We start from the raw sequence: 22,594 nt of genomic DNA, 5'->3' as shown, positions 1-22,594 counted from the left end.
GCCATAAAAAAGAATGAAATAATGCCATTTGCAGCAAAATGGATGGACCTAGAGATTATCGTATTAGATGAAATAAGTCAGAGAGAGAAAGACAAATATTATATGATGTCGCTTATATGTGGAATCTGAAATGTGACATTAATGAACTCATTTACTAAAAAGAAACAGATTCACAGACATAGAAGACAAACTTATGGTTACCAGCAGGGAGGGAGAAATTGGGAGTTTAGGATTAGCGGACACAAACTATTCTATATAAAATAGATAAACAGCAAAGTCCTCCTGAATAGCACAGGAAACTATATCCAATGTCTTGTAATAACCTGTAATGAGAAAGAATATGACAAAGAATATATGTATATACATAGAAATAACAGAATCACTATGCTGTACACCAGAAACTAACACAACAATGTAGATCAATTATACTTCAATATAAATAGATAGAGAGATAGATACTTGGTATGTGGATGCACTTGAGAACAATGATCGTATACTGTGGGTATTTATCTATTGTCTGCCCTCCCCCTCCCGCCCACCTCCACACACTTAAATATAACCTCCATGAATAAAGGAACCAGCATATATTAGGTACACAATAAATGTTTGTCAAAGGAATGAATGATAAAGGAACAACACCTCTGGAGTCTTCACATCTCTGGACCAAAATGCTAAATTCTCTCACCTATGACAAGATTTTGAGCAGCTTCAGCATCCTAGGCACCCGAAAGTAATCAATGATGGGTGCAGTACAGAGCAAACACCCCCTGCTCATCCTAGTCTGTATTTTAATTAATAAAGTCGGAGTCTAAATAAGATGTTGGAGTTACAACTATCACACTGTTGACTAATTCATAGGAAGTTTGGTTATTGACTAAAACCTTGTGTTTTTTCACACTTAATGCTACACTTTTACCTCCATATATAATTTTGCAATTCTTGCTTTGGATTTAAGTGTAGAACCTAATGTTTTTTTCCTTTTAATTTTCCTGTCACTTGTCTTCCTTCTCATTTATAATGCCATGTATTCTTTCACTTATTTATTGACTGCCTGCTCTGTGACAAAAGCTATGTTAAATGCTATGGGTGTTACATGATAATTTTACAATCCCCAGGGGGAAACAAAATCTATTCAGTGATATTAACATGGATCAGACAAACCAACTTTAGTTGGAAAGTGAGACAGTTAAGGCTCCTTGGCCTTAAATGTAAAGGTAAGTATAAATAACTGATATCAGAGCCATTCCTAGGAAGTTTTCAATGATATAAGAATGCCACTCCAAGGACACAATGCCTAGAGCACCTGAAAATGGGAAGGCAAGTAATGTCTCAGATAGAGGGGCTTGGAAAAGGCTTAAAGTCATGAGGGCAGTTGGGTTCAGACTTGTCACTCCGTCTATCCTCAAGGTTGATTTACCTTATCTGGATGTGACCAGTGGATCGCCACCTCCTATGTCACTCCAAGAACTTCACCCTTCTTTGAACAAGGGTGTTCAACGTGTCACTCCTATCCACCGATGGATGAGATTTCTCACATGTTCCAGTGACTTCTGGGTAGTCCTTGGACAGGGGAAGAACCAGGCAGTCTGGCTCCAGATTCCAGGATCTTACCATCTCTACTCTGTTCTGCTTCCTCTTCGTATTGGAAACAGGGATAGATTTTAGTCCAACATACAAAAACTGAGTAATAAGACATGACTTTTATACTAGTCAGTAATACAGATTACTCCTAATAAAATCAACCCTCAGATATTGTTCAGTTGAACTGAAACTGAAGAGAACAGAGAATAACTTGAGGATAATGGAAAGAGATTAAATGAGTTGGAGAATGATTCAAACTTTGCTCACTGCGCATTTACTCATTAATTCATCTGTTTATTCATCCTTCTGTATATCTACCCACCTACTCATTCAACAACCACGGTGCTGAGCAATTTTGCTGTCCTAGACACACATCAAACGCTGTGGATAAGATGTGGTCTGACCTAAACTGACTTAGCAGTCCAGGGTAGGTGTGGGAGGTGAGGGGGGTGGGGGCAGAAGTGGACAAAGGAAACCTATGGTCTAGTGGGGCAAATGCTGTCAGAAGGGGGTAATAGAGGTGTGGGGAATGAACTTAGCCTGAAACAGGAGGGAAAAGGTGAGAGCAGAAGGCTTCATGGCAGAAGGAACACTGGATCTGGCCCTAGTAAAACTTTCTAATCTGAATATTCCTGGGAAGATCCTAGAACTAATACAATTTCCAAAACAGACAACAGAAAATTGAACATACTTTTCAAGAAAAGCCCCGGAGCATAGCAGTTAAGGACACAGGTTTTAGAGTCAGACCCGCATTCAAATCTTAAGCTTTCTAGGCAGAATTCACTCCACTGTAAGATGGAGATCATCATGACATCCCATCATAAGGTTGTTCCGAGGGTCCAGTAAGATCATATGTGAGGTGCATGGTGCAGTCTGTACACAATGCACATTCAGTTAATGTTGGCTGTCATTTATTGCCTTCTTCTCCAACTCATATTCACTCTCACTCCATTCCCGCGTCTTTAATCTTCTTAGTAGCTCTGACATTACCATTAGAACCAAAGTTTGTAAGCCTCTTTCCTCTTTCACATAGGGAATACAAAAGAAATATAATTTCTGTAAAAACTGATTTGCATTACAGTAAATTTATCGTTCTTCATGATTCTTGGTGACTAGGTAACCAGCAGAGGAGCTAATTCACTATTTTAGCAATTTAAACAGGACCTCAGAAGAAAGGCACCCCGTGGTCACAAAGCACTGGGACAATACTAATGAGAAGATTAAAAGAAAGTTCAGCTCACACAGTCCCAGATAATCACAAATGTACCCAAGGATTATTAACAACAACAATTACCTCGAACTGTATTATCTGCCTGGTTGGTTATTCTAAAGTCAACTTGTGTTGAATAGATGAGCTTAGAGGCGTTAATAAGTTATTTTGAAGTGGCTGGCGGGGCTCCTTCATAATAAATATCTGGGGAAATGTGAGGGTACGCCTAAGGCTCCATGGTGCCCTTCATCCTAATTCTCACCTGCAAGTGAAAGGATGCTCTGAGATCTCCCTGGAGGAATAGCCTATCCACAGAGCTCCTGCCCCCAGTCCTCGCATGTCCTCTTTACTGGAACCACTTGCCCAGCAGGGGGGCCAGACTCATGCATTCTAAGCAAGCCTTTTGGGAAATCAAAATGCCCTTCTGCAGAGTGGTACCCATTTTCAGGGATCTGCTCCTCTAGGAGACAAAGCTCTAGGCTTGGATGACTCTCCCTTCCCTAACCTTCCCCTTGCAATCTGTAACTGCCCATCCTTTAGCTTTGTGGGACTGTGCACAGCCTGGTGCCCCAGCACAGCTCTCAGAGGGCATCTCGCTCCTTGGTTTCTCTTACAGATCCCCACAACTCCATGCTTTCTACTGCAGGCTGGTCCTGAACCTGGAGATCTGCTGAGAGGATGGGGGCGGATGGGGAAACCGTGGTCTTGAAGAACATGCTCATTGGCGTCAACCTGATCCTTCTGGGCTCCATGCTCAAGCCCTCGGAGTGTCAGCTCGAAGTCACCACGGAAAGAGTCCAGAGACAGGCCGTGGAGGAGGAAGGCGGCACTACCAGCTATAACACATCCGGCAAAGAGCAGCCGGTTGTCTTCAACCACGTGTACAACATCAACGTGCCCCTGGACAGCCTCTGCTCCTCGGGGCTGGAGGCCTCGGCCGAGCAGGAGGTGAGTGCCGAAGATGATGTGCTGGCGGAGTACACGGGGCAGACCTCGGACCACGAGAGCCACGTCACCTTCACCCACAGGATCAACCTCCCTAAAAAGGCCTGCCCATGTGCCAGCTCGGCCCAGGTGCTGCAGGAGCTGCTGAGCCGAATCGAGATGCTGGAGAGGGAGGTGTCAGTGCTGCGGGACCAGTGCAGCAGCAGCTGCTGCCAAGAAAGCGCTGCTACAGGTAGAGGCTGGGAGCTCGCACCTCAGGGGGGAGGGAGGGTGCCACCGCGGGGAGAGGGAGAGTGCATGAGCGTGCGCAACCACTCCCCAGGAACCTCTTCACACAGAGGGGAAAAGCGTGCCCTAGTCTGCAGCTCTCCGTTAATACACCTCTAAGATCTAAATGTGGTCCTTCCCGGGGGATTCAGTGCCGGGCTTCTCTCCAGCACTCAGGCAGTTTGCAATACATTAACCTGATTTTGCGGGGGGGTGAGTCAGGTAATGGTACATCGGTTCAGCAGAGCAACTTCTGTGGCGAGCAGGGAATTTGATGTCTGTCTTCATTCATCTTTGGTTTTCACAGGCTGTTGAATTGATATCTATCCATGTTAACCTGAGGGACTAGAGAAAGCAGGCGCTCTGTTCACTCAGTCCCAGCCTGTCTCCCGTCTGAGTAAATGAAAGTCATTAAGGTCTCAGAGGGCCTTTGCCCATCTTCTCCGCAGGATGCCGGTTTCAGCCCCTGCCCCCTCCATGAACACACATGGGTGTGTGTACACGCACGCACATGCCCTCTCACTGAGCTTATTACAACCCCCACCCCTTGACAGAAAAGCTGAGAATCCAGGAGATGTACCCTTAGCCTAGCCCACCCCCTGACTAGTAACACTCATGAACGACTGTTTTGACGTCTCTGGAAGAAGTCCTTTCATCTTCAGAGCCAGACTTTCTGACTTCAAATCCTGGCTCTGCTACTTGCTAGATCGTGCCTTAAGCAAGTTACATAACCCATGCCTTCCTTTCCCCACTGACAAATGGTGACTGACTAGAATGACAAGGAGTTATTAAACAGAAGAGCCTCCATTCAGATGACAGCCTGGCTTCTAGGAAGCACCTACGCACCATAGCTGTTATCAGCTGACCCTCAATGAGCAGAAAGTGTGTCTGTCCCCTTTTGTGCCCAGCTTCTCTCACCCAAAAGGAGCCTCAGACCCATGCAATTCATTCCTTTAACGAGAAGAGGAAGGTGTCTTACTATCTTGGGTTTAAACTTATACCTGCATAGGGTCCAATAGCTCAAGGCTTGCAGAAGGATGAAGGAGGTGGCAGGAGTGACATTTTAACAGGGCCTGGATGGCCCACATGTCCAGGGGGCTATGGACACATTCACCCTGAGACACTAAGACGGGCAGCAGTCTTTGAGTGGTGAAGTATTTCTTAGGTTTTCTCACGTCCTCCTCCCCCTTGTAACCAAAACTACAAATAAGCAATCTGAGGCTGAGAAGAGAAAGTCCACTTGTTCAGTGTCTCCCTCCTCAGTGAGGACCGTCAGGGCAGTTCACATTTTCAGTGGAACTGGTGAGACTATGGGGAAGTCACAGGTGTGCACAGACGTGGGTTCTCTGCTGCCCAGGATGCTGGTGGCTTCTATGAGTGGGCTTTTTGCCAGCTTCCCCCCAGGCTCCCTGGCAGACGTGAAAAAAATCTACAAGGGAGAGCTATGCTAACCCATGGCAGTGTAGCATCCTTTCAGGCTGTGGGAACTGGCGGAGTGGCAGAATTAAACAAGGACAGAAGTTATTTGACTTCATATTCCTAGGGCCAAGTGCAGAGAAGGATGCCAAGCAGGTACTGGTTTTCTGTTTGTTTAATAAGATCGTTTGATTCATGCCAGACAGATAAATTAACCACCGTGGTTATAGCGTGGTAAGGGCTAGGACTGGAGATATGCATAGAATCCTAAAAAGATCACAGCAAATAGTCACTAAATGATACTGAAGTTCCGGGAAGCCTTCTAAGTGACCCTGGCGCTGAGCTGTGGTGAATGAGCAGAGTCATACTGCGGGACGGAGAGGGAGTGGGAAGGGTCTGCAGCAAACGTGAACTTGCCCTGCATAACAGGACCCAGGCTGAGCCTCTCTCCCCTCGGATCGCCTTCAGTCCCCACAGCCAGCACCTGGGCATCTTGGTCAGGGGCTCTCCTTGGGCTGAGAAGCCCCTTGGCCTGCCCCAGGGGACAGCAGAAGAGTGCGAGCATTTACACCCCCCAGGGACAGCCCTTCACTCCCGGTGAGGTGTGACCTGCACTGCGGCCAGAACACCCTGCAGGACTGAACCCAAGTGACCCTCCCTGGAACTCTGCCTGATGATGTGCTTGGCTTGGGCTCCTTGCTCCCCAGTCTTCCCTTCTCCTTGACCAGTTTTTCTTGGGAGCACTTGCCTGTAAGTCATCTCACCTGCATCCAAATCTCGGGTCTGCTTCTAGGGGACCCAAGGTAAGACACATGGAAGGCGAGCTCCTGAAGGACAAGGGACCCCAGCTCCCTCATCCCTGCCCCCAGCACGGGCCAGGCACGGACAACCCAGACTAGAGTAAAACATTTATGAAGTTGATGATGTACCAAACCAGTTCTCAGCAACACAGATCTGATCAGAGAGTGAGCAGAGGTCTCTGGCCGCCACCCCCATACACCATTTACCGGAAGTTCCACTGCCCCTCTCTGACCTTCTCCTTGGCCGTTTCAGGACAACTGGACTATATCCCTCACTGCAGTGGCCACGGCAACTTTAGCCTCGAGTCCTGTGGCTGCATCTGCCACGAAGGCTGGTTTGGCAAGAACTGCTCGGAGCCCTACTGCCCGCTGGGCTGCTCCGGCCGGGGCGTGTGCGTGGATGGCCAGTGCATCTGCGACAGCGAGTACAGCGGGGACGACTGCTCGGAGCCCCAGTGCCCCACAGACTGCAGCTCCCGGGGGCTGTGCGTGGACGGGGAGTGCGTCTGCGAGGAGGCCTACGCGGGCGAGGACTGCAGCGAGCTGAGGTGCCCTGGGGACTGCTCGGGGAAGGGGATATGTGCCAATGGCACCTGCTTATGCCAGGAGGGCTACGCCGGTGAGGACTGCAGCCAGCGGCGGTGTCTGAACGCCTGCAGCGGGCGAGGACGCTGCCAGGAGGGCCTGTGCTTCTGTGAAGAGGGCTACCAGGGCCCTGACTGCTCGGCAGGTAGGAAGGGGAGCTCCACGGGGCCTGTGGCTGGGGTGGTCCAGCAAACTAACTGGAGGTGGGAAGAGAGATGGGCGGGGAGGTGAATTTCAGGCAAAAGAATTCCCAATTCGGTCGTGCACATTTGCTTTCCAAGAGAGCTGGTTTCTTGAGTCAGTCACAATTGACGAGTCAGGTCTAAGACGGGAAGGGTGGAAGCCAGAAAAGGTCAAGTTCAGGCTGAAAGTGGGATCTTACCCCAAGACCGGAACAAAGGCAACGGTCATAAGGGTGACAGCATCTCACTGTCCTTGAGATGGAGGAGAGCGGAGAGCCAGGCCATGGGACCCCCTAGGCAAGGCAACTAACTCAGCGGGCTTCCAAGAGGTCCACCTGCTCCAAAGTACCCCCTTGCCTGTTGTCATGTTCCAGGGACACGTCCTTTTATGATGCAGTGCATGAGATGGCCGTTAGTCTGGGATAACCAGACTAGCCAGGCACTCTGATTATTCTGGAGCTTACATATCACAGAGTGTTATTAATTTATGAAATGATCTAGTGGCCACATGGATAAAAGCATTTATAAGCAAGGAATTACATGCAAACAGGAACAAAGTACCGAAGGCATGGAGCAACGGCTCACATTCTAACATTAGTACAAACATTGAAAGCACAAAACATTAAAAGGCTATGACTCACTTTGCTCCAGATGGCATAGAGCAAATCGAAACCAATCCCATACGTGTCTACACCATGGAAACCAACACAAAGGTGTTGTCCCGAAATGAAGACCTAAATCCATCAGTGGGAAAATATCAATATCTCATCGGAGATCACTTTCTTTTCCCTAAAATCAGATTATGTCCATCATCTCACTATTATTGCTCGTCCTCTTCTGGCTGAATCACTGACTCTTGCTGATACATTTGTGTTTCACACAGTACAGAGGAGTCACTGATCCTGACACTTCCGTTTATAGTTCAATCTTGTAACAAGTGGGCTCAGAGTGCCCATGGGGAAGATTTAAAGTAAACAACAACAACAAACAAACATTTTTAAAGTGGATGAATTGATTCTAGGAATGTTCCCATCAGCCTTCTGACATCAGTTTAAGGGGGACATCCTGGGACGCCAGCTTCACCAGCCTTTTACTCTTAAGCATCATCAGTGACTCCCATCTAGAAAGCAGACCAACAGACGAGACTCCTGCACCTGTGACTCCAAGTTCTTTTACAAGATCCATGGCAATAACTGAAAGAAAAACAACTTTTAACTCACTGCTTAGCAAAAACAAATATTTCCGTGTTCCTCCATTTTTTCTGTATTCAATTATTTCATTTAGCCTTCTAATTTTGTTCACTGAAGTATCTTCCTAAAATTATAAATAGTTATACCAATTGTTCCGAGGGAAATTTCTGGCAGAAGTTGAGCTTTGTCATTTTCAAATCCAAAGTCACTAGGGAATTGCTGGGAAGGGGAGGCTGAAGCAGGATCCTAGTTCCCACCCATGGGACGAGGCTGCACGAGGCACCCTTGGAGGATGCTAAGGGTCAGCTGGGGCCCCCGCTATGTATGGCTACTCTACAGTTCACGTGCTTCTTAATAAAACTGACCCCTGGTGGGTGGTATGTACCTGCCATGTTCTTGACCCTGCTCTTCCATAGCAATGGGCTCATTTGCAAACAGAATCTTAATCTGATCCAGGGTCCAAACTGAACTGGAGCTAAACCCTCCTGGTCACTCAGGGAAGACCCAACAGCTGCCAGCTTAACTACAACTGGGTTGAGTCCAAACCACGAGCATGTGTTACCTCCAACACGTTACCTCTGTGCCGTCTGAGGAAGACTCCTGGATGCCCCGATGAAGCATAGGTTCCCAAAGCATGTGAGGAGGGACAGTTGCATAATCGCCATCCGTTTCTATGGCAACCATGGAGCCACAATGAGTATTGCAGGAGGTGCTGCTCTTAGTGCTTGTCTTTTAAACCTAATGCCGTGGGTCTCTTCCAGGGAAATATCTAGGTCATTATCTAAAGTGCTCCTTCACTGGCTTTTTGTGAAATGGCTCTAGGAGAGGGGCTGTTTATCCACTGCTTGACATTTCTGGCCAGGTGCACACACTCCAGCGTTACCATTCCCCGCGCCAACAGGAGTGAGGGGAGAGAATGAGGAAGGTGAAAACATGGAGAGCCACAGAGCACACTTCCTCGGAGGTCATTCTTTTCTCTTCGGCAAGGGCATGGGTGAGAGCTGCCCACTGCGTGGCCTTCCTTCCCAAACCCCTCAAGCCACTAGGGCTTGAATGCAACTGAATGGCGCAAGGCTGCTCTGCTTGACTCTGAGCCTTGATCTTTCTCATGGTGGTCCCTGGGACCAGATCTCAACCCTTCCGCCTCTGTTCTCTGGCCACTCTAAGACAATAGAACAAAAAAATTCATGAATATGGGCACTTAAAACAGGCCTTAGAAAGAAGCGACTCTGGGCTTCTCATTTTACAAATTGAAAAAGCGGCAGCCCAGGGAGATGGAAAGATTTTTTTCCAGAGCCAGACGGCTAATTAATGGCAGAGCAAGAATGAGCACCCTGGTCTCCTACCAACTTCTAGAGCTCTTTAATCATCCCCGGGAAGCTAAGTAGAGTGGAATCGGAAAATAAAATTTTTGGAAGCCACATACACAAAGGAATAGTCTCTTAATATGAAAGCTGAGCTCTGTCAAATGATAAAAAATGAGGTGTTGGAGACGGGGTTAGGGAAGCACGTTAAACCATTTGTCCACATCGGCCCCCAGTGAAGGAGGTTAGTGCCGGAGCTGGCCAGTGGGCTGGCCACAACTCCCTGTGAATCAGCAGGATAAAAGAACCACCAGAGCCGGGCCTCGAAAGACTCCAGAGAGCCATTCCCTGGACTTCAGTCAGACCTGCAGAGATCCATCAGCTCCAGCCTGTGTCTCTGCCAGCGCTGCAGCCAGCCTGACCTTTGGCACCCGAAATCACTGGCTCCTCCGCGCGAGACACTTCCGGGAACTAATTCAACTGTTCTCACCACGTATGTGCAAAACTGATGCAAGAGCCCAAAGTAAACAGCATGGCGTCTCTGCAGATAAGCAAACTGCAATTCCTCAAGCCACAGTTTATTCCTTTTAAACTGCCTGCTCTTCCCCAAGTTTCCAAGTTGGAACCCCGAAGAAAGTAAGACTAAGAATGTTTTGCACCCACCCTAAATTCCTTGCATCAAGGCACACGGCTCTTGTAGAGTCCGCTTTATGGCTCGATATCATTTCATTTTGTAAGAATTACTGGCACCCGATGTACACAGCTGCTGCTCAGTCATACAGCCAGGGGGGCTGGCCTCCTCCACCGAGCCACAGCTCTCAAGAGTGCTTCCTCCACGAGCGACACCATCGCTCCTTTCTCATCAGAAGCGAAGGCAGCGTTTCCCACCACCAGGCTCAGGTCTCAAGACAAAAAAAATTGCCAAGTTGTCCAGATGGAAAAAAACCCTTCTGCACCTCTTTTTCACTTTAAAATCCCCAAATGCTCTGCTTGGATCATTTGGATCTCCACTGTCATTATTAGTTTTATTTTCCAGAGGAAGGAACTAAAAAGGAACACACTGACTTGGCCCAAAGGCCCTAAGAGTTGTTGGTGCCTTGAAATTTGGAATGGCCGTTTCTGTCACCATGACAGGAGGAGTCCCACAGGAAATTTGAAATCAGTGCACTGAATCACAAAAGGCAGGCACTAGAGAATCTCTTTCAAAAGGAGCTTCTTACCTCTAGGATAAGCACCAGTCTGGAATTCCCATCCTAAAACATAGTCTGAATTATTCGCTGGTGCCGTTTTTCTTTGAGGGCTCTGTATAAATGAGAGAAGGCATCTGGCACAATCCATAACCTGTCCTACAAGTTGTAGGGGGACGAACATACTAAGTGTAGAAGATCCGGGTTTGAGAATCAGTTCTGCTATGACCGAACTCCCTGACTCGTGGCAAGTTCCTTACCCTGGGCCTCAGTTTTTCATTTGTCAAGTTGGGATAATTATAGCTACCCAATCTACTTCATAGAGCTCCTATTAAAGGATTTTTTTAAATGCTAGTTAGATGGTGTATCTAAACAAGTTTTATAGACCGAAATGCTATGCAAAGTCGTCTTGTGTACTGGCTAAAAGACTCTAGCGTCATTGTGCCTGGGTTCAAACCCTAGCTTCTGCGTTTGCTGACGGTGTGATCCAGTTTTCCTTCCTGTAAACAGGGGTAAAAATAGTACCTATCCCATAGTGTTGGTGAGAGAATGAAATGAGAATATCCATGTAAGAATGTTTAGTGTTGTGCTCAGTACATAATAAATGCTTGATATAAACATGCAAGATACTAACTCTTCTTTCTTTGGTCCAAGGGTCATTCTGTATGCATTATACAGGCTATGCCAAAGATCTGAGTGCAATTCAAAGCTTTAATCATGTCAGACTTAGATATGATCTAAGTTCATAAATTCTCATCTGAAAGTTGATTTCAATTTCATTTATATTTGTTTAGTTTTATAAACTTAAAAAATAAATTTTTAATTTTTTGTTTCGGTTAACATTTGCCATCTTCAGTCACAGGAAGCTCTGCTATCTAGACTGTTTTATATCATGAATAGTTTGGGGCAAAAGCAATCAAAGCAAATGCCCAATACTGCAAATATATGTTCCTAACATCCATCTTGAGTCCTCATTTCTGCCTCTGCTAAGGATCTGAGGGTTCACCTGTGAGCACAAGACAGCAGGCATGCACTTTCCACACACATGGCCCCGTGAAGAGCAGCTGGCTCAGTCCTACGCTCTTGTAAAGGTGAAAGAATGAGAATTCTCAGGGGAGATATTCAACACCAATGACAACTCTTAAACTAATCGAAGCCTCCACTACATATAAACTTATGAGTTAATTATGACCATTTAAATGTTGGCCTGATCTCTGATTTAATCTATGGACAGTTCCAATTACGGGCACACTGGAGTTAGCTTCCTAATTGGTCTTAAAGGTTCAATTATTTAATACCCCCACTGCTGGTGAATCTTCACTTCCCAAGGGAACCATACATGAAAGGCTATTCCAATGAGGTTTAATCTTTGCGGGTTCTTTGAATAGCATTTGAGAAGTAGAACAAGAGAGAGAAGAAAAGCCTCCAAGAATAAATTTAATATTTACTTAAAATTATTTAAACTTAAATAAAATAATATTTGTTTTAAAATTTAAAATTTTTATTTTATTTAAATTAAAAATTTAGTAAATTATTGTCACCAGATAACCCTGATGACAACTGGCTACCAAAAATATAAGCCAATGTATGCTGTTAAATATCTAACTAGTTCTCTGAGGGAAAAAATAAAAAGCCCTGCTTTGTAGCATTTGCTGACTTCCATGGTGTAAATACTCCCTCCATGGCCAATTTCAAACAACCTACTTGACGTCACTAAAAGCTGTGTCATAGAACACAATTACGCAGTATTTCCACCAGAGAGATACAGCACACGTAAACTGACTTAAGGGTATAGATAATAGTAAAATGTAGTGAGGTAATTTGCCAGTGATGAGTTTGGACTATTCATTACTTTTGTTTTTAATATAATTTACTTAATTATAATCTTATAAATTTTCATCTTTAGTAATGACTATTTAAAACTGTCTTGCAAAATTTGCCAATCAACTTTCATGAGCCAGCAGGAGCCGGCTCCAGCACACCACTAACTCATGGCCCTGGAGAGATGGGAGTGCTAAGCATGGAAAAGACAAGAACTTGCCCACTAAGGGAATTACCAATCGCTCAAAGCCAATGAGCTGAGCAGAACATACAGACAGGGCATGTGGGGTGAGATGGAGGAAGAAAGTTGAGTCCAGGATGGGGAAGGCAATCCTCTGAGCTCATGCTATCTGTGTATTGCCTCCTGGTAGTTGCCCCTCCAGAGGACTTGCGAGTGGCTGGTATCAGCGACAGGTCCATTGAGCTGGAATGGGACGGGCCGATGGCAGTGACGGAATATGTGATCTCTTACCAGCCGACGGCCCTGGGGGGCCTCCAGCTCCAGCAGCGGGTGCCTGGAGATTGGAGTGGTGTCACCATCTCGGAGCTGGAGCCAGGTCTCACCTACAACATCAGCGTCTACGCTGTCATTAGCAACATCCTCAGCCTTCCCATCACTGCCAAGGTGGCCACCCGTACGTACCATTTCCCCGTCCTGCTTCATTTTTCTTTTCTCCTACATGAGATCATGGGCATTCATGATAGTAGTGTCTTTTCTTAATTCTTCAGGGATGCCTGCAATAATCATCGCTCTTGAGGGGAAGGGCTTCCGACGTGACCCACTTAGGAAATGGTACATCATTAAAAAGTCACTTCCAAATAAGAGAGTTTCCAAATTCAGGCAGCCCCTATCAATTATAGAACCAAAAGAACAAAAAGCACTTTAATGATGGAGCTCTGACTTGTTACAAGCTAGAGTCCGATTAGAAGTCAAAGAAAGTATGACTTACACAGACTTGGAATCTAGTTAGAGATTCAAAACCAGGAGAAATGAAATAGGATGTATAATAAGCAAGTGTTAAATGGTATGTCACAGATGGTAAGTGTATGGTAGAGTGAGAAAAAAAAAAATCTTATTTAAAACCACAACTGAAAACACCCACTTCTCCTCATAGAGAGGTGGCATTATTTCTTCATGATCTTCTGTTTCACAAAATACCCTGATGGTCCATTTTGATTATAAACGTTGAGGCTCCAGAGCATGGTTTAGAAAGATTTCATGGGGAGAAAGGAGAGACAGGCAGAGAGCAAGCTAACCTGTTCTCCATGAGCAACGGAAGATTCTCTTGTTTATTTACAACAGGGAGAAACACTGATAGGTATGTATCTATATTTTGTATGTTTATTTAAGCCCAGAACAATTTCAAAAGATTGCATACCGACCATTAACATGGACTACACCAGAGAGTAGAGTAAGAAACAGGGGAAGGCGCTGTTAACTTCGTTTTCTTTATACACCTCTGAATTTTTTGACTGTCTTTTCCAACCCCATTCCTCCAACTCTCAGACGCCAGCTGGGTCTCCTACAATTCAGTTCTGACACTGTCCACCTGCGGCGAGCGTCACATCCCGCAAGCTAAGGCCTCGATCTCACAGGACTGCCTCCATTTCAGCGCCAGGCACAAGTCCCAGATTGTCCCCCAGACTTTTGACAGACCAGATATGAATTTAACGGGCTCCCACAATCCCTCCTTACTTTTGATAATTCATTAGAACAACTCAGAACTCCAGAAAGCTCTTTACTTTCCATTACCAATTTATTATAAGAGATACAACACAGGGGTAGCCGCATGGAAGACGCGCATAAGGTGCAGTGCGGGGGGCGGAGCTTCCGCGTTCTCTCTGGGCACGCCCCCTCTGGGCACGCCCCCTCTCAGGACCTCCCTCCGTTCACCAGCCTGGAAGTTCTCTGAACCCTGTTGTTTACGGGTTTTTTAAAATGGAGATTTCACTATGCAAGCACGACTGATTAAATCACTAGCCATTGGTAACTAATTCATATCAGCCCCTTTCCCCTCCTCAGAGGTTGGGAGGTGGTGCTGAAAGTCCCAATCCTCCCTCTAAATCATGCCTGCGTTTTTCCGCAGACCAGCTATCCACGAGGCCCCGGCTGCCAGTTAACGTGTAGTCATACAAAAGATAATTCATACCACTCTGGGGAGTCCTAGGTCTTTAGGAGCTCTGTGCTAAGACAAAGTCCAAATAGTTATTTTTTTTATCATCTCACATAGAGATTTCAGCAGTGGCAGGAAACTGGAACAAGAGGTGACCATGAAATACCAGCTCCTGGGCTGGGAAATGAGACTCCTCACCAAATACGGGATGAGAGATTTGAGCCCATTTTAGGGAGGTCTCAAATGACAAGCTGGTATTTGGGTAACAAATGCCATGAAAGTTCAAAATAATGAGAGGTTGGAGAGGTCAGAGTAGGAAAAGTTGGCCTTGAAGACTTCACGGAGGCCCAAGGACTTGAAGTGCACTTTGATGCAGGCCCAGGGACGGGCAGAGGGGACAGGATGTAGGAAGTCATCTTGTCCTCTTGCTTGGCAGGTAACAAAGGTCCGGTTAAAATATTGCACTCCCCCTATGAATGCTGACTCTTAATATGCCTATAATTATCTCTGTTTATATTTGACCTTTTTTTTCAATTCCTCTGGTGCCTGAGAACCAGTTTTAAATATCTGCGAGGATTGTGCAGAGAGGCAGGTCACCATCTGCTGCTTTTCCCACCTTGCTCCGGGATGAGTCACCACAGCAAGAGCCTGGCCCGATTCCCAAGCGTCTCCTTTCTGATCCACGTGCACATGCCGTGATGAGGTTTCCATCTCCTGTGGCGCTGACTGTGCCAATTCAGGGCATCCCCTCAGGCCAGCTCCCAGGTGACAAGGACAAAATCACGTAAACCCACTGGACGTGCCTTCCATTGGGTTCAGAGTCAGCCCTGCCTCTCACCAAGAAACATAAGGAAGCTTCCAAATGGGAAGGATGAGGCTGTGTCAGTTTTCTAATGGGAACATCCCACGAGAGGCACAGCTGAAATGGGAGCAGGCTCCCTGGAGAAGTGAGAAAAGTCGTGCTGTCCTATTTCAGGGCTGGTGATTGGAACTCCACTAGGACAAGCATACTTCCACCTATGTGTGCATGTGTGTGTGTGTCTGGGGGGGGGGGGACGTGGGGGATAGAAAAAGAGGGAGATGAGAAGAGGAACTGAAAACGAGATAAGGGAGGCAAAGGTGAGTGAGGGAGAGAAGGGGGATAACGAAGGAATTACTGGAGAATAGGAGCTGGTGGAGTGACAGCAAGAATCACCGCATCTGCTGTTGTCCCTTGTGTATGCCCTTGCTCTGCTCATGTGCATGAGATGGGAATTTCAGACCATCCTCGACATGGTGATTTGAGCCAAACAAAATACTCTTAATGCACATCAGGTGATCCAGAAAAGCATTCCAGCCTTTATTCTGAATTTGGCTTGACCCACATCTTTCGCTAACTCTCCGAGCCTCCCTTTTCCTGGTTGTGAGAGGGGGACAGTGATGTCAGCCGCTATATTGCCTCCCGGGAACCCCTAAAGCCTCTGAAGACAGTGTTCAATTCCTCTGAAAAAGACATTATGTAAATGCCAAGATTCACCACCTTAAGAAAGGCAAGTGTGAATTCTGTATTTTAATATTAATATATTATGTATTTTAATATTAATATATTATGAAACAGAAAGCATTTTTAAAAGTATCTATTAGGTTATGGTTGTTAAGTTTACTCATATATTCACCCACACTGAGCACCAGGCCCACAAGGGCATGTGCCGATCCCTCACGGAAAAGCCACTGCGTGTGTAATAAGACGGGAGTGACCCAGCACATGCCGCCACAGCCACACCCAGACGAAGCCCCAGGTAATGCTCCCTGCCCCCGCTGGGGGTCGCCGTGACACGGGTTCCCACATTGCTGTGTTCCAGATCTCTCCACGCCTCAAGGGCTACGATTCAAGACGATCACAGAGACCACGGTGGAGGTGCAGTGGGAGCCCTTCTCCTTCTCCTTCGATGGGTGGGAGATCAGCTTCATTCCAAAGGTAATGCCCTTCATTCCAAAGGTAACGCCCACTTGTCGGGCTGCTACAGCCTTATTTCGAGTGTTTATACCTTCACCTTGGAATTGGGGCAGCAAAAAAGGCACTACCCAGTCTCTCTGTGTCATTAAGGACACAAAGTGGCATTTTGCGGGTGTCTGGGCTACAGAACATTTCTTTCACAAAGGCATGGTAAGGACTGACTCACAAAAATGCCTCCAGCCTAGGGCCCTGGCCTTGGATGACAAGAGGAGGCTCAAGCAGCCTCCAGCCCCAACTCTCTGCTCAGAAAGCTCTAGGGTTTGGCAAGCTGTGAATTTAGTGAGTCAGAAAACTTAGACCTTCAAAACGTTGGGGCTTCTCTTTAGGACGTAAGAAAACCCAAACTGAATCAGCCTCGTCATCACCCCGCAGCTTCATTCTGTGTAGACAGAGGCACCAAACCTCAGCTTGCAGGACCCCAGTCTCCAGAGGTCAGAGACTAACACAGAAACACCTTTCACAGCCTATTAATTGAGAAAATTTTTCCTAAAACAAATTATCTTATTAGTCTTTGAGTTAAAAAGTATCCTCAGATTCCTTTCCATTCATCAAAGTAGCATTTAATTTTATGAATCCTAGAACTAACTTTTTTAAGTTGGCAGAGGTGGTTGACGAGCTCTCGTCTTCTCAGATTTATTAACGCCACTGATGTTCCCCCTAAGATACCACTCATGAGGGTGTAATGTTTAATCATACTCCTTCCCTCTGTCTCCATCCTTCAATATCAAAGAGTGTTTTTTCAGTCATTCATCAGACTTAATGACAGATGACACCCTTCTGGCTAACAAGACTGTGATCTCACCATTCTCTTACTTCAAAATTCTTAGAGGCATGGACGGTCTGAGCTACTTGAGACCTTCACACTCACAGGGACGACCCTTCATTCTACGTGTAGTTTGTTTATAGAGACAAAGACTCAGTGAACAGAAATGATATCAGACAGCTAGTTGGTGGCAGGCTCAAAACAAGAACGGGGTCTCTACTTCCTAAGCCAGGGCTCTGTCCACTGGAATGAATGGGCCACCCCTTTCTCTTGTGTGGATACAGTCATTTCTTGGCAAGCCGAATACATCTAAGCAGACATTCTATACACAGAGTTTCATATATGATTTATCTGCATTAAAATGGCCAGTAAAGTATGGTGGGCAATTGGATTTATAACAGGGCAGAGAGAATCATGTCACTCTGCTGCTCAGGCAGAGGGGAAGAAAACAATGCCAGGTCTGCCTGCTTTGCATCCAATATGTAAAACTCTAAGCGTGGAGCTAGCCAGGGCCAAGGTCAAATATATGGCTACACAGAGTAATTGTGTGATCTGGGGGTGGAGGCCAGTGGGAGGCATTTTTCACATTGATTTATAAGACTATGGCTATAAATTACAGATAGGGCACTCCAGGTGACATGAACAGAGACCAAAGAATAGGGCAGAATGGTAGTGCCACAGAGAGAGTTCTCTTGTCACCTCTATTTCCAGAGACACACACAGAAAAGTTATAACAAGAGGAAGACAGACAGACACGTGGGTGGACAGATAATAAATCCTGGACCCAATATCATCAAGTTGATCTTTTCCATCTCCTCCTCCACCTATTTCTCTTTCTTCTCTCCTTTGGATTGTTCTTTGTTCCATCCTTCTCTGAAATTTCTCTTCTTTGTACTTTGTACTTGTTTGTGTCACTGATTCCTAACTCAGTTGGGCGAAGGGGAAATGAGACAATGACAGATCTGCAGCCAGTGTAACACCATGAGAAACTCCAGACACAGCAAAATAATAGCTCTGGCTCATTGAAAACCAGGGAATATCTTAGTGTGGAATTTGTTGTGATGTACATAAAGATGTTTACACACACAACTGTAATCTTCTAAATAGCCAAAGGCAGGCTCATCACAATAAATGCCAAAAAAAAAAAAAAAATCTGATGGATGTTAACCATAACCATCAAACATTTCATCTTTGGCAAGAGCTAATCTACATCACCTCATGACTAATTTTTATTGGCAAACAGTAGACTCAGGAGAGGCCAAAGAAATGTTCTTGATAATTGGTTTTCCGTTTGCCAAATCCTCATAGACTGGTGGCATTTTTGAGCCTGCTGGGAGTCTTGCCTGGTCCCAGAAACTCAGCAGTCAGCATGGAGGGAAGAGAAGCTGTCCCCATCTTTAATTCGCAGTTCACAATCAGCGTCCCACACCTTTCCCTCCCCTGATTTTCTCTTTTGCTTTCTCTGCTTCGCCCTTTCTCCTACCCTCCAGAACAATGAAGGAGGGGTGATTGCCCAGCTCCCCAGTGACGTTACATCCTTCAACCAGACGGGACTGAAGCCTGGGGAGGAATATATTGTCAATGTGGTGGCTCTGAAGGAGCAAGCCCGGAGCCGCCCTACCTCGGCCAGCGTCTCCACTGGTGAGTGCCTCCAACCCTTCTCCCTACAGCGACACATTGGGTCACTCAGGAAATAAACCGCAGACTCACCCAAGAAGTAGAGAGGCCAAGGGATGCTAGGCTGACCCCCCACAGCTGAAATTACTTTTGGTACCTGGAGATGGAGCTACTCTACCAGAGGCTTCGTTGAATGTCTTCCTTATCCTTGCAAGCACAGACATCTGGGAGAGGATTCTACGGGGAAAATTCTTTAAGATAGCCAGTGTGTTTCTTCTGCTCTTGCTCATTAAGAGGCCTCTTTGTCAGCCCCTGACAAAGCTTGAGCTTTGGAACCAGCAGCAGCTAACTCACTCTTACTTATCGTGAGATCTGCAGAAAGTCATCTAACCCTTCCCAAACCTCGATTCATTTGACAATGTTGAACAATAATACGGCCTTCATTGAGACAACATGAGGCTTAAATCAGATAAAGCACACAGAGTGATTAGCACTGTGCCGATGACAGTGAGTGCTCAATGCCTTGTGTTTGCACATGCACTCAGAAAACACCGTGAGAAGTGACAGCAGGAGGAAGCCAGTCATTCAAAACCAGGAAGTGTGGGTTGGGTCACTGTTCAAGGTGACAACTTAAGTTGATTATTATTTCATCCCTACAGTTCATCTCATGCAAGATCATTATATCCCCAGGTTTGATTCATTAACTCTACCCCATTTGGCTTCACTGTCTCCTTAGCTAACAAAGGATGTTCAACCTCAATGCTGTAAATTAACAACTACGTATGATGCGTGTGTGAGTGTGCCCTCACCAAGAATTTCTCAAACATTATAAATAGCTTCTGGTAGCATTTTTAGTTCTCATTTTATTGATGGGAGAGTTCAGACTCGAAGGTTAAGCGATTTTCCCTGCTCATAACAGAAACTGAGGTAGGCGAATATCGGGACATCTTTATTTTTCATAAACAGAAACTGACACCTAAGAACACCAGCCATGAGTCTAGAACAAAGGCCAATTTGGCCAGAAAAGGGAGCCAACAGCACTATATAATGAGCGCATGTTTATGGATGATTCGTGATTCATTCTTTGCTAATTGGATCCAAACTAAACAGCACTGGCGCTGACGGTTATGCTCAGTCTAGAAAACATTGGTCTAAAGCTACAGTGGTATTACATGATGTCCCGTTAGAGCACGAGGGTGCCAGGGCAGTGCCTCAAGGCAAGAATGAAGTAGAAATCTGGGCCTTTAATTATTCCCATTCCCATGGCCTTCATACCCTCCAACCGAGGCAGCTCAACTTCTGTTTTATATTTTGTACCATCATTTAAGGTTTTGTTCTTTATTTTTAAAAAAGAGTATTTTTAAAATCTATAGTTACTATAAAAAGCCCACCTCCCCCCAAAAAAGGGCTTTAAAACCACTGTACTCATCCAAGTATGTTTTAGAAGAAACCCTATAACCATAAAGCCTAGAAGTCAGAATCTCTCCAGACACCTGGGGCCGGAGTTTTTCCACAGCTCTGCTTCCCAAGGTTATGCTGGACGCTGAAGAGTTGATTTGGTAACATGTGAAGATTCTCCTTGTCTGGTACAGAATGCTTCGGGGTCCCCAAATCATTTCTGTGACTCGATATATAGAAAGTACTGGTAGAAAAAAGCACAAGGCTGGAAGGAGATGGTTCGTAAGAGGGCAGAGAAACTCCAGGGGGACGGCGCTCTGCTTCCAACGTCCTGAGAGCACTTGGAGAAGACTGTCCAACTCTGCTTTAGTCTTCTCCTCAAACCGCATTTTTACAAAATTGGCAGTATTTTTCGGTTTGGAACTTCCTTAAAATTAAAATGAAAAGTTCCAGATCTAGTCATTTGTGGTAAAGCCAGGCAGAATTTTTTTTTTCAATTAAGAAAAAAGTCCTAGTTCATCGTTTGGGATTTTGTACAGAATCATGAAGAAATGGAAAGAAAAATATTTATTCCATTTGACTTTTTGAGCAGGATCTGTGTTTGTTTAAAAATTAGGGCCGAGGTTCAAAGTAAGCGGATACGTCCTTGACTGGAATTGGGCATGACTACCCAATGGCCAACTGAAGGGCCAAATCCAAGGGTGGCTGCAGAAAAGATGGCTGGCTCCCATCCCTGCCTGCTGCTTTTAGGAAACGATTGTTTAATTATTTCCTTCTGCTAAGGTCTGACCTCCTCCCTCCTGCGAAGCTCTGAGTCCTCATCAGGCACACAGACTGGTTCTTTCCGGGCAGGCCATTCTGGGAATTCAAATGACAGGACCTCCTGCAGTCAGAGCCCTAGATGCTACACAGTCACATTCTAACAGGAGCAATCATTATGATTAGGGTGTGGAGGGGTTAAAGAGCCGAAGGACTAAAGCCTTCCATGGTCATTTGAGTCTCTGTGGCATCTTTTTTTTTTTTCCCCTCAAGAAGCTCCAGTTCACTGAAATGCCTCCCTTTCTTTCTCATGGATAGAGAGACTCATCCATCTATTTCATTTACTCCACATCCATTTACTTAGCATCTACTATGTTTCAGGCATTGTGCTTATACAGCAGCTAGGAGACCTTTCCCTCAGTTCATTATTAAAATAAATGAAATTTAAAAGGCCCAAGTTATCTAAAGCCACTAAATACAGCAGGATGAACAGAACACATCTGGGATGTGTTCTGTTAAATCGCATTACCCCAAATACGAAAAACAGAACTTCATTTTAACTCCAAACCAGGTGGCACCAAAATCAAAATGGTCTGGTGACTTTCATTTTGGCTGGTGCCAGACCAAAACTCCTAAGCTAGACCCGAAAGAGGGAGGGGTTCCCCAGAAAGGCCCGACTTAATCTCAAGCCTGAGATTAAGCAGCTTAATCTCAGCCTGAGACAGTACTGAGGGAGATACTCCATTATGGACAGATGAAGAGGTGGTCCAGTGCACATTGGTTTAAAAAAAAAACAAAACTTTCTGATAACAAGGAAGAAAAACTTTCTTAAACTAGTTGAGGCATAAAAAAGAGCATTGGCTGGAAGGACACGGAGAGTGTCTCATGGAACCCCAGGGCCAGAAATTCATCTGAGTCTCACAAAAGACTTGAACCAGAAAATGGAAAGTCAATAATTGAGTTAGTCTCTGTATCTTCCTAGAAGCTCCACATGGTCACTCATTTCTGCTTATCTCTGTAAATTTGCTCCTAAAATTCTGCACCCAATTCCAGTATGTGTGTGTTCAGGGGATGGATTCCCCACACCAAGCAATTCTCTGCAACACCAGCTGCGAGTCTTACTGTCCAATTCAATTCTGACACTGTTTATCCAGAGATACCATCAGATTCCACAGGTTGAGGGCTCAGTCCCATTACCCTTCACTTCATATGCCAGTCCCAAGTCCAGGTGGTCACCTGTGCATCTGTCCAACCGGCTAGACATTGGAGGTCCCTTCAACTCCTTCCTAGGGTTTGATTAACTTGCTAGAGTAGCTCACAGAATTCTGGAAACCCATTTACTCACTGGATTACTGGTTTATTAACAAAGGATATTAAAGGATATGAATGATGAGCCAGATGAGGTCCCAAACAAAGGAGCTCCCACCCCTGTGGAGTCTGGAGCCTGGCACGGTGGCAC

At 45.7% G+C, this 22,594-nt stretch overlaps 1 protein-coding gene across 1 annotated transcript in view; it reads left to right on the top strand.

Annotated features, from left to right (window-relative positions):
• Positions 1-3,469: 3,469 nt before the first annotated feature.
• TNR (tenascin R) overlaps positions 3,470-22,594 on the top strand; it is an 80,939-nt gene continuing 61,814 nt past the window's right edge. Inside the window, exons 1-5 of the mRNA XM_010954893.3 lie at positions 3,470-3,968; positions 6,473-6,949; positions 12,860-13,123; positions 16,444-16,559; positions 18,852-19,002. Of these exons, the coding sequence (XP_010953195.2) occupies positions 3,470-3,968; positions 6,473-6,949; positions 12,860-13,123; positions 16,444-16,559; positions 18,852-19,002 (1,507 nt within the window). The remainder of the gene's footprint in view (positions 3,969-6,472; positions 6,950-12,859; positions 13,124-16,443; positions 16,560-18,851; positions 19,003-22,594) is intronic.

Source organism: Camelus bactrianus, chromosome 21 (genome assembly GCF_048773025.1).
Source record: "Camelus bactrianus isolate YW-2024 breed Bactrian camel chromosome 21, ASM4877302v1, whole genome shotgun sequence".
Lineage (NCBI taxonomy): Eukaryota > Metazoa > Chordata > Mammalia > Artiodactyla > Camelidae > Camelus > Camelus bactrianus.
This window is presented reverse-complemented; position numbering and strand designations above follow the sequence as displayed.